Below are 13,114 nucleotides of genomic sequence, written 5' to 3' on the forward strand. Positions count from 1 at the left end.
CAGTATTGCCAGGGCAGGCTTTGACAACATCAGCCTCTCTGAATGTAGCAAATATTATCTTTCTTGAGATTATGAGACAGAGACCACCTCCATGACTGGATCCTTCAGACACTGTTTCTCCTGCCGTTCTGTATGACTTTGAGTACGTTGGAAAGGTCAAAACTTTTCGTAATCAATTCCATTAGGTCCTCGTCTTTTTCCACACCATTGATAAACTCTTCTAAAGTCAGTTCCCCTAAAAGAAAGTCAGATAGTCTTTAGAAGCTGGGAAACACAGCAACCTCTCTAGTGAATAAAAGACCATTCACGCCAAATTGAATCCCTTATGGAAGTCGCTGATAGGCAAATGCAGATAGAGTATTTGCTAATGTTTTCTCACTTGGTATCAGTCAGATCCTCACTAGTTTTTCTGTTAAAACAGGTCAAACACAGCTTTCACTGAAGTCGGAAGCAATTTAAGTACTCATAAATGTGTGTAAAGGGTCTCTGAAGTCTGTATCAGGGCTGAATTTGGATGTACTGGCCACTTCTCACTGCGCTAATTGGAATTTATATTAGAGCTGGTTTTAAAAGAGATTAGGGTGTGATTTGCTAAGGATTAGTGGTCATAGTCCCTGTGTTGACTACTAGGATTATTTAGAGCCATTATCAGATGTAGGGAAAAAAAATTAACTAAGTGGTTTGATAGATAAATTCTTTCAAGGAACTGAAATTGCCATTTAAAGTGTGATTTTTTTGGGCTCATGTCAAAATCAGCTAATAAGTTTCAAGACAACAATAAAATCGCTTTTATTGAAGAGTAGGAATATTGTTTAATGTTCTTCCTCTTTTCCTGCTCTTTCCCCTGTCAATAAAGGCCAGTTCTAGGCAAGTGTCTGTTTGCATTCTGTGTAGACACAGAAATGTCCACAGTTCTCTGTCTAGGGGTTATTCCAGTGATACTGTTTTACTGTAAGAGGAGAAATAAATCATGGTTTAATAGGAAGAGCCAGATTGTTTCCTCTGAGAATGGTTTAAAGTTTTTTGTTAAATTCACAACAATGAATGATTTCTCTGTAAAATTAGAAATTACAAGGGCCAGGCAAAGAGGAAAATAGCTGGATGAGATAAGGCCCCCAGGATGTAGGGGAGCAGCAGTTTCAGTCCTGTATGTCTGGCAAATGCTAGTGTGCTGACTTTTGGCTGTTTTCAGGTTTAAGTAGTCCCTGTAGGGTTTGTTTTTTTTTTTTGGTCTGTGTGTGTCTTGCTTTTTGTCCATGGCAGCCTTGGAAACATCATCTGACATGAAAAAGGAAAGCTATCAGCATTTGAAAAATGTAAAAACCACTTCCTAGCCATAGTCAGTAAAGTTTGCTTTCTGTTTAGTCACATATGTCCTTGCTACACTGGTGACAGGCTCATATAAAGAGGAAAGTCATCATTTGACAGAAGTCCTGGTTCTTAGGCTTCTCCAGGGGCTAGCATGCAGAGCCCTGAGGAAGTTTGTACTTCCTTTTTCAACAACAGCCTATATAACCATTCCACAAGCAGACTCAGAACAAGCCATCTCTGTACACTTCCATGCACCATCCTGCTTCATCACTAATCCACTCACTTCCTCTAAACTCTCCTCCTATCCTAGACACTCCTCTTAGTTCCCCTCTCCTTCACTCAGTATTGTCTTTGACTCAGGTCTTCGGGTGGATGGGGTTCCTGGACTCATCACATGGACATGCTGCCCCATTTTCCTGCTTATTCAGGTCAACTGGTCTTGGATTCCCTCCTCTTGATCCCAAGCTGTGCATTTTGAGGTACCAGTAGCAGGCATACAAATCACACTGCAGTTGCCAGATGAGGTTACACTGGCAGGCCCAGACTCACTCCTGCTGCTGTGATGGGCCTCAGATTTCTGTGAGGTAATGAAAATAAATTCCAAAACAGACAGGAAGTTTGTTTTAAGAATTCTTCTTTACAACCCACGGGATTATTTATTGTATATTAATGTCAGGAAGGACTTTGCAATTTGTTTGTCTATTTTCACTTTAATAAGCTACAGGGAGGTAGCATAGTTGAAGCTAAATTTGGTAAAACTTGGCCTATTCCTTAGGTCAAGCTAGTCCTGTTGCTTTCCATAACTAAGAAATTATGGAAAACAGTTTGAAAAGGAACCACTATGAAGATAATCCTCAATATGTCATGTTTCAGATTTTCCTTGCTAAAATGTATGACACTAATGATGGTCTAGCTCACATACAACTATTACTTGCCAGTAACGTATGGTCAAAGCAGTGAATAATCATAGAATTTGGGTTAGATTTTGACTGTGTTATTTGGACTCCTTTCATAATTTGTCTTCACCAAAGAGTGGGCCAAGGAGTTGGGTCAAAAAAATCCTCCACTAAGGCATCCTCCACATGTATCACAAGGATACAACTATTACTTGCCAGTAAATGTATGGCCAAAGCAGTGAATAATCATAGAATTTGGGTTAGATTTTGACTGTGTTATTTGGACTCCTTTCATAATTTGTCTTCACCAAAGAGTGGGCCAAGGAGTTGGGTCAAAAAAATCCTCCACTAAAGCATCCTCCACATGCATCACAAGACCCCTGTTTATACTCTGATTATATATTGCAAACAACTTTTTAAAAGAGTAACCTCAATACACTAAATAAGACCATAAAAATGCCCCTGTCTTTGTCAAACTGCCCAAAATTCCTGCCTGTGACCTGACTTTTCTTGTTTTAGCTTTCCTAATGTTCCTAATTTATCAATGATTGCAGCAATTGCTGTAAAACTTAGTTGCCAGTGGAAGGATTATCTTCATGATTAGAAGTATGAGGGCGGACATTTATCTGTAACAAATTTTCAATTAGAAACAACTCTTAAGCAGTGAAATGAAATTATAGTTTCCAAATGCAAGACCAATTGGCTTAATTTAGTATCTTGTGAGGGAGGACATTTATCTGTAACAAATTTCAATTAGAAACAACTCTGAAGCAGTGAAATGAAATTATATTTTCCAAATGCAAGACCAATTGGCTTAATTTAGTATCTTGAAGAAAAACCAGGAGCATGTATCTTAGCATGCGTTGACAGTCAGCCTTCAAGGAACATCCAATATGCCCACCAGTCTTTAGAACATGCTAGAGCGTGTGCAACCATGCATCCTATTTGGTTTTTTTTTTAAGCATTTAAAATAGATTATACCAACACAAATATATTACTCCCGCACTACCAATGATGCTTTCATTTTGCTATGCAACCTGAGAAACTGGCATTTTGGATGAACAGTGCAGGAGCTGTTTTTACTGCATGTAATTACTGCATGTAATTACTGGTTTGTTTTTCTTGGTCAGTTGGCTTACACTCCACTGTAAAGCTGAAGTAAAATAAGGGCAGAGAAGAGCAGATTCCGGCTTTCACTTATCTAAACCAGTCATCCTTCAGCTGCATGTTCAAATCCCTTTTTGCCGAGGAGTCCCTGCCAATGCCAACAGAACCTAGATTCTTACCGTCATTGTTCACATCTATCTTCTGAAATATCATGTTTGTGAACTCTTCAGCACTCATGTTGGTGTAGCCATTAATAGCCTGGATTGCCTGAGGGCAGAAACACAGAAAGTTCTTTCAGATTTTCCCCATCAAGCTGTGAAAACAATACAGTGCCAGAAGTAGTACTTGAAGTGCAACTCTTTAGTTCACAAACCCTTTTGAAAATCACCAAATAAATAGCTACTTCAAGTAAATCATCAGTAATAAAGACTGGGAATTTAATTAACGTAACACGGCCTAGAGATTGCAGACTAATTTGCATATCTCTGAAGGTCTGAAGACCCCAGTGGCACCTCTGCTCTGTAATTCACTTTCAATTCCACATCAGCATTTTTATCTGGCCCTAGAGAGTTCCATGCCTTCACAGAGTGCCCTTTGGTCTGTGTGATTTAAATGCAGTATTGTTTTTCCCATCTGAAAGCACATGCAGAGAAAGCCTAAGTAATTTTTCTATTAAGACATGTTTAATTTAGTAATCACAAATAAAGTCAGACCAGCTGTCCTGGAAGTTGGCAGTTTACTTGTCCTCCAGAGAAGTTAAGCAAACCAGAAGAATTCCCTCTACTTTTTTACTATTTTTTTTTGTTTTCTTTTGTTTTGGGGTTATTTTTTGGTGTTTTTTTTTTTGTTTGTTTTTTTTTTTTTTTTTTTGGGTTTTTTGGTTTTTTTTTTTTTTTTTTTGTGTGGCAAAAAAACTAAATATTTGGAGTAAAGGTATAAATGTATGCTTTTGCAAAATTGTGTCCCATTGACTGGGAAAATATGTGCCTATATAAACATGCCTATGCATTATATAATGGGCACACTACAGAATTTGTTTTTCTGCACTTGAATTATCTTGAGGTGAACTGTGTTGTCTAAGGTAAGTCACTGTATGTGCCACTTGTTTCTTTTGGTGTTTCTTTCCAAATATTATATTAGACCTCACAATTTAAAACAATCTATTCAGCACTGATACAGAATTCTTGACCAAATAATATCATAAAAATGCCCCCTCCAAATGTCCCAAATTCTGCAGCAATAATTTTACAAAAATAGTTTCATAAACTTGTTTCTATTACTAAGTCATACTTTAGATACTTTTGGTGTTTTATATGTCTGACCCTCGTGCAGTCTTAAGTAAAAAGTTGTATCCCTTCCGCAGTTAAATTTATTGCAGTGCCAAGAGTAAAGCAGTGGTTCCTGAAGTATTTGTGTCACCGACTACCACAGAAGCCCCTTAAACAGTAAAATACTGGGTGTTGAAAGGGTGCATGGTTATCTGGAAGTTTTGGTGGTTGGTATTGATATGCTGGTCCATAGTTTGCATAGCTGTAGAGACAGATTTCATTTTAATAGCACTTCTGTGTTTCTAAATTAATGTCTCAGATATGATGCATTTTTTTTGGACAAGCCCTTCTTTACTGATGTTTTTTATAAGCTGGGCACCCCTTAATGGCTGTGAGCCTGTTTGTTCTTTTGTCCTTTTTGGGCCCACCATTTTTAATCTAGTCTATGTCAATGATTTAGGCAGATTTGAGTTAAAGTTCCTATACTCCAAAAGAGATGGAAACACACAGAGGTATAAACTAGTTTTAAAACCAGGTAAGTTAAAAAATAATTATTCTTTACATTGGAAGGATTTTCATTTTAATTCACATTTGGATAAAGCCCCAGAGAAAACACTCATTGGCTGGTTGACTCATTGGCTTTGGGTGAAAATTAATGGAGAGTATTTGTGAAAGAAAGATTTCATTAGTCTCAAAGGAGAAATCTGGAAGATTCAGCCTCTCCTTCTGCGTTTAGAAAGCTGTTCTTTAGGTGATCAGCTTTATTTGTTTGACCTGGTAGCTCCATCTGGCTCCAGTTCCTTTCAGTTTTGGCAGCAGCTATTTAAAGTCTCAAACAGCAACTGGCTTGGCACTAGCAGTAATGCAGAATCCAGGAAAAGTATGTTCCTTGTTTGTTATGGTATTAAAACTCTGTTTAGGTTTGATGCTCCCTGCGGCAAAACTTTGATCTCTAGTGAGTCCTGTACATTTAGGGAGCAGTATTGAGTCATATATATTTGTAAGGAGCCTTAACATACCTTTTGGATGACAGCAGCTAATGAAGAGGACAATATTATTTCATTAGAGCAAGTTGAAAATTATGAAGATAATTTTAAAGAAAGAATTGCACTTCTTTGGTTTTATGGGTTTGAAGTGGACCCATTTTCTGCAAAATTTTGGAAGTATTTTTATCCAAATATCACTGTGTGATTTAATAGTGAAGTTATATTTCCTTGATTTAGTTTTAAAATGGAGGTAATGGTGTTTGTAGTAAACAAATCTAAAAGCTTTTCAAAAAACTAAAATATTGTAATATTTTGGTGGCAACTGTATTTTTCTTGCTGCAAGATCAGTTTGAGAAGCCAGCTTTTCACAATAGACAGGCACATATACTTGTAACCATCTGTTTGTTCATTATGCTGCTACTGTCTTACCCTGCTTTATAGTACAGTTTATCACAGTAATGTCTCAACTGTTTCTACAGCATTTCACTTTCAGTAAAGTACTTTATCTGTAGAACTATGGTTTGAAGTAAAATACTACTTAGATGTGTTCAATGAGGAAGAAACTAGTGTCAGGAGTGTCACTACTAGCCACTGTTAAATCTGGTTTTACAACCATAAAACATTAGATAAAGTACTGACAATCCATTTACAGCACATGACAAACCACTGTTTCAGGGGCAATGCACTAGATCAAATGCTCTTGTTATTGGTCATAACTTACTTACCCTGAATATGCTTAATAGTTCTTTTTTGTCAATGCATCCGTTTCCATCAGCATCGTATAGCTTGAAATACCATTTCAATTTTTGGTCAATTTTCCCTCGTATAACCAAATTTATTGCAGCTATGAACTCCAAGAAGTCTATAAATCCGTCCTAAGAGAGAGAGAGGGAGAGGAAAAAACATACCTATTTAATAACATTGGTTTTCTGTTCTTCCTGGCAATTTCACAGAAACAGGTCATCAAAGCCCCTAGAATACACATTGATTTATGAAGCACCTTGACATAGAAATCTTCTGTGATATCAAAAAAGGATAAAAGGATGCACTCAACTGGAAGAGTTATAGGAAGAAGTATTAGGAAGGACAGTTTTGTTCTCCCCTGAAATCCAGGTGTTGTGGAGGTGAGGGGCAAATCTGTTCTGAGCAATTGTTATTGAAAGTTTTTAAAAGGAAAAGAAACAGTTTTGTGGCTGACTGCCACGTGAAAAAGAGGAATTTGGGATATCTGGTTTGGTACTAATGAGATACAGTGGAGTTGTTTACATCTATACTGCAGAACTGTGTATGATTTCCAGAGCTGTTCCAGGTGTTATTCATCTGACGGATCATGTAATAAGTGTTTTAAAATTGTAACCAATACTCTGGCATGAACCCTAAGTACTGTGGTTTATCCAAATAAAAATCAAGTCTCTCTGGTAAACATTTTGCATGGGATACAAAGCCTTCAAGGCAAAACCCAGACTCTAAATATTGAGGATTGAGGATATTCATAGGGAGGACAACATTTCAGATTGATTTCAGATTAATTTCCTTACTGCTTTGCTCAAGCTACTGATAGAAGCTGTCAAGGACAAGCCTCTATAGTCAGGTTCTTCTGTTTCTGTAGAAATGTGGTTAGGATGGAAGAAACAGTTGCTGAATTTGGATCCTACTTGCTCCAACTGGTTCTCATGCGCATTCAAAAAGAATTAACAACAGGTAAATTTAGTCTTGTGATCAGAATCCAACTGGTCAGAATCCAGTTGCTCAGAAAACCTTGGAAAGGTTGTCAGTTTCAGATGGCCTTTGACTGAAAAGAGGAGGTTGGATGCAGTGCGACTCATTGCCAAAATCAGAATCCTAAAGTAATTTAGGTTGGAGAAGACCCTCAAGCTCACCAGGTCCAACAGTTAACCAACAACTACATCATTAAACTGTGTCCCTAAGTGCCACACCTTATATGCCTTTTGAAGACCTCCAGGCACTATCAGTCTATATTTGTGACAAGCAACCAAACATGCAAGCACGCAAAAAATGACAACAAACAGGAATTTATAAGGGCTAGAATATACTGAAATTGAGACTTCTTCTGACCAACCTTCCATTGAAAACAAACCAAAATGTGTAAAACCATTGAGAGGAATAGTTAATTTGCCTTACAAACAAGCTCTGGGTCTGCTGGTGGATAAAACTAGCACTGGGAGATTCTAAAAGAAACAATGGGAAGGAAAGATGGAAAAAGATACTTCCTTTTACAAATAAACTTTAGGGGTTGCTGACAAATTAAATTGAACATTGAAAGGTGAAATAAACAATGGGAAAGAAACCCCCTAAATTCCATAAGAATTAAAATTAAAAGGGAGGATTATACATTAGAGGGAAATCTTTGGTATCAAGTGTATCAGGAAGTCTGTACCTCTCAAGTACCTCAGCCAATGGGGAAAGAGAAAAGGGAAATGTGCCCAGGAAATTAGGATAAAAAGGGAGGCTGCATCCTCCAAAAATTCGAGAGACCCCAGGGGAATGGCATCTCCCTTTATTTGAATAAAGTAAAGGGACTCCTCTGTGTAATTTCTGGACATAAACTTCTAATGTTTGTGGATTAATTTTCCTAACAACTGCGGGCTTGTCTGGGATCTTTCCACCATCCAGTGTGGTGGGCAGTGAGCGGAGCTGAAGGCACGCCTCTCCCCATTTGGGTGATCAGCTCCCCTTGGGGGTAGCTGGCTCCGGGTAATCGACTGGGGTCTGTCCAGGAGACAGACGAGTGGTGGACCAGGGGTTCCATGAAGAGTCCACAGGGAAGGACCACTGAAAATCTCACTGGTGAGTGAAATGGGATCTTTGGGGAGCAAACCTGAGAGGGCACCCATGGAAGGTAGCACAGGTAAACCTGGGAAGGCACCCATGGAGGGTTGCAAGGGTAAAGCCAGGAAGGGGCACCAGCAAAAGGGATGACGATCCAATAATATCCCCAGAGAGTCCCCTGGGGAGAATGCTGAGGTCTTGGAACAGATTATGCATTCATGCAGAGGTAACTATGGAGATCATGGCAAAATATTGTTATTTTGTGTGGCCAGAGTATGAGTTGCCAAGGGGGTATATGTGGCCACCTTATGGAACAGATAGGTGGCCATATATACCCCCTTGGGTATATATATTGTCAAATTTTGTGGAGGTATTTAGAGAAGAATTGCAAAGGATGGATTGAAAGGGAATGTGGATTGATATTGATTAGACAAGCAACAGGAGAAATCTATGTAGTAAGAAAAATGGGAAAAGAGGAAGAAGGGGAGGAAAAGGAAAATGGTGAGGACTGAGATGTTTTTCAGCACCTTCCCCAGTCTTGTCCTGCAGTGTTGCCAGCTGACCCAGGGCCACCTGCAGGCCTCCTGTATCCTCAACTCCCAGTGCTAGGGAAGCAGGGAAATTCTGTTCCTATGGATCCACCTGAGAACAATGAAATCTTGTCCTGCAGTGTTGCCAGCTGACCCAGGGCCACCTGCAGGCCTCCTGTATCCTCAACTCCCAGTGCTAGGGAAGCAGGGAAATTCTGTTCCTATGGATCCACCTGAGAACAATGATGGTGTGGGGGGAGGGGAGAAGCATATTGTATCTCCCCCTAGAACTAGAAGAGGAACTCAATTTAGGACATCAGAAGTCCCCCGGACCCAAGAGACAGGGGTACACCAGATGCCACTCCGCCAAGTTCCTTTGTGGCGTCAAGAGTTTGGGTTTGTAATTGTACCACTTACTATCCAGGGTATAAGAGGGTTGAAAAAAGAATTACCCCCATATTTGGATGATCCCATAGAGGTGAGGGAAAAGATAGAGGAATATTTAGGAAATGCAGATTATACATGGAAGGATTGGGATTTTCTTTTGGGGATTTTGTTTGGGTCATCAGAGAAATGAATGATTTTGCAGAAAGCTCGGCAGCTGTGGGAGGATGAATATCCACAACCAGCAGGGGGTGCGGGACCTAATGTACTTACAGTGGATGATGCCATCCCACAGGCTGACCAACAGTGGGACCAGATAACCAGGCCTGTGTGGCTCGCCTCCACGATTACTGTGCTTATTTGATTAGGGCAATTAAATCAGCCGCTCCCAGAACTTTCAACATAGCTAAGGCTATGTCGTTAGAACAGGAGAAACATGAAAGCCCTTCTCATTGGTTGGAAAGGATTAGGGATGCCCTGTGAAAGCATGTGTGGATGGATCCTGAGGGACCAGCCTTTGACACATTGCTGAAGGTACAGTTTATTACTAAGGCCTGGCCTGATATAAGGAAAGGGGTACAGAAGGATAAAGAGTGGCAAAATAAGCCTCTGGAAGAATTGGTTAGAAAAACACAACAGATACATGTAAGAAGAGATGAGGAAAAGGTTAAAGCTAAGGCAAAGATGATGGCAGAATTTTTGTAGCCCCAGAGAAATAAACCGCAGGGTCCAAGGGGTCCCTCAGGACAGAGGAGATGGGGTCAGCCACAAGGAAGTGGCAGAGCATTCCCTCCCCAGCAGGGGAGAGTCAACCCAAACAGCAGTTAGGGAGAAACCAATGTGCTGTCTGCCGGGCAGAAGGGCATTGGAAAAGGAAGTGTCCGCAGAGACAGCTGGACCCTCAGGAGGAGTAAGTCCAGAGGATAATGGAAATGAATTGTTAGGGGTGTCAGGGGCTCCCATTATATAAAGGACCCACCACTCTGGAGCCCTTGATAACTTTTAAGGTGGGTCCAGATCGGGAGGAGGTGTGTTTTCTGATAGACACAGGGGCCTCTCGATCCACCTTGAATTTTATACCTAAGGGGAGGAAATTATCAAAAAGATCATTGGTTATTCAAGGAGTGAGTGGGAAGGATGAACAAGTGCATTTTATTCAATGCCTATTAATATATATGGGAGACGGGTTTGAAATGCATGAATGCCTCTTTGTTCCTAATTGTGACTGTAATTTACTGGGAAGGGATTTGATGGCTAAAGTGGGAATGCAAATTAGTATTGTAAAAAATGACACAGAGTCCAACACTGTGATATCTTTGTGTAAAATGTCTGAGAAGGCTTATGCTGAAATAAATCCAGAAGTATGGGCAGCCCCAGGGAAATATGGAAAGCTAGACATAGAGCCTCTCCAAATTACTTTGAAACAACCAGGACAAGTAGTGTCTAAAAAGCAATACCCTCTTTCAAGGAAGGGAAAGAAGGGGTTACAGCCTGTTACTGAGTCCCTGCTAAAGGCAGGTCTCTTGGAGCCCTGAATGTCTCCCTATAACACCCCTATCCTGTCAGTTAAGAAACCAGATGGAACCAGAATGGTGCTGGACTTAAGAATAATAAATAAAGTTGTCAAACCAAGGCATCCCTCAGTTCTGGATCCCTATACAATCCTGAATCAGATCCCTTCTTCACATCAGTATTATTCAGTACTGGATTTGAAGGATGCTTTCTGAGGTTGTCTGATTACAGAAGATAGTAAACAGTATTTTGCCTTTGAGTGGGAACAGGAGGAAGAAGGAAAAATGGTAAAGCAACAATTGACATGGGCAGTTCTGCAGGGATACACTGAGTCGCCGGTTTTGTTTGGGCAAGCTTTGCAGAAAAGATGAAGAGAGTTTACTTCACTCTCAGGAGTTAGGTTGTTGCAGTATGTGGATGACTTGCTTTTATCTGGGGAACATGAAAAAGTGGTTGAGGAGGCTACTGTAAATCTGCTTAATTTTCTTGCTAAAAAGGCTCAGAGTATCCGAAAAGAAGGAACAGTTGGTAGAAGAAAAGGTCAAATATTTGGGACACATTCTGACTGAAGGGTTATGCTGTGTTGATCCAGACAGAATACAAGGGATTTTACAAGTACCATTACCCCAGACAAAAAAGGAGTTACAGCAGTTTTTAGGGTTGGTGTGATACTGCAGAGCATGGATTGAGGATTTTTCTGTTGTGGCCAGACATTTATATGACTTTTTGACCCAAGATAGTCCTAATGTCGTGGTATGGACACCAGAAGGGGAGGAAAGCTTTAAAAACTTAAAAGACAAATTGGTTAATTTGTCCCCAGTCTTAGCTCTTCCAGACTGAGAAAAGGAATTTGAACTATATGTGGATGTTAAACAGGGTCATGCTAAAGGAATTTTGGTGCAAGAGCGTGGAGGAACAAGGAGGCCTATTGCTTATTTTTCAAAAATGTTAGACCCGGTGGCCAGAGGCTGCCCTCATTGTCTGCAGAGCTGTGCAGCCACAGCCCTGATGGTGGCTGAGGCCAGAAAGCTGACAAGGGGAGGGTATCTGATTGTTAAAGTTTCACATCAGATTAAAACTTTGTTTACTGAAAAAGTCTCTAAGTGTATGACCAGTGCTCTGTTATTACAGTATGAATCTTGTTTAATGGAACAGGAGGATTTAGAATTTAAAAGTAGGGAAGGGTTCAACCCCGCCTCCAGTTTGAACGGCCCTCGAGAGAGGGGCCAGGAAGAAGCCCATGGCTGTATTCAGGTGATAGATCTCCAACACGGGCTAGGGAAGACTTGCGAGATACTACCTAGCCTGAGGGAGGAAATATGTTTATTGATGGATCTTCAAGGGTGATAGAAGGGAAAAGATTTACAGGATACTCTATCATGAATGGAAGGCAATTAAAGGAAGGGGAGAGATTACCGTCCACCTGGTCAGCTCAGACAGTCTGTGCTCCTGGGAGCCTGTGAATTATACCGGGACAAGACAGTGAATGCTTTTACTGATTCTAAGTATGCATATGGGGTGATACATGCATTTGGGAAATTATAGGAAGAAAGAGGTTTATTAACCTGCAGGGGAAAGACATTAGCTCATGAGAGCTTAATCTCTCACGTATTGGAAGTGGTGAATTTACCCAAAAAGTTAGCAATAATAGGCATCAAGTGGCACCAGGCAGGGTGTCCGGAGGAGGTAATAAGAAACCGACTGGCTGATGAAGAAGCTTGGAAAGCTGCATTGTTGCCAAAAATCTCTAAGATGCTCCCTTTGCTCCCAGTAACTGCACCGCTGCCAGAGAAACTGTCTTTTCCAGCATAGGAACTTCAGATAATTTTTAAAAAGTGGGGCAAAGAGGGGATAATTGGTTTACAAGGGATGGTAAGCAATGGATACCAAAAGCTCTGGCGTTGCAATTGTTAAAACAACTTAATGAAGGGAGTCATTAGGGCTCCCGAGCACTGGCAGAAGCCTTCCTCAAAATGTGTGCTGCTGTGGGTCTTTTTATTCTGGCTGAGCTGTTGAGGGTTGTTTGATTTGTGCTAAAACCAATAACAGAGTTACAAAGAAACTTGCCAGGAGAGGGAGGCCTTGGGCTGTATGTCCCTTCAAGAGCTGCCAGGTGGATTTTACTGAAATGCCCCGAGTGGCAAGATTCAAAGATCTTCTGGTAATAGTATGTCAGTTAACAGGGTGGCCAGAAGCATTTCCAGCTGTTTCAGCAACTACAGGATCAGTTATTAAAGCATTTATGGAACAAATAATTCCAAGATCTGGGATTGTGGAAGCAATGGACTCAGATAGGGGAACTCATTTTACAGGAAAAAATCTTCAAGGAG

General features: G+C 40.4%; 1 protein-coding gene across 1 annotated transcript; it reads right to left on the reverse strand.

Moving 5' to 3' along the window:
* Nucleotides 1-104: 104 nt before the first annotated feature.
* Nucleotides 105-10,352, reverse strand: LOC120506948 (guanylyl cyclase-activating protein 3-like; the record flags this gene model as incomplete). The annotated part of the gene is given in 4 exon segments (XM_039719089.1): nucleotides 105-235; nucleotides 3,494-3,581; nucleotides 6,294-6,476; nucleotides 10,252-10,352. Coding segments are annotated over 4 exon segments (503 nt in total), but the record flags the coding sequence as incomplete, so codon positions are not given.
* Nucleotides 10,353-13,114: the final 2,762 nt, after the last annotated feature.

The sequence above is a fragment of the Passer montanus genome, unplaced genomic scaffold (assembly GCF_014805655.1).
Source record: "Passer montanus isolate IOZ18808 unplaced genomic scaffold, ASM1480565v1 scaffold401, whole genome shotgun sequence".
In the NCBI taxonomy this organism is placed as follows: domain Eukaryota; kingdom Metazoa; phylum Chordata; class Aves; order Passeriformes; family Passeridae; genus Passer; species Passer montanus.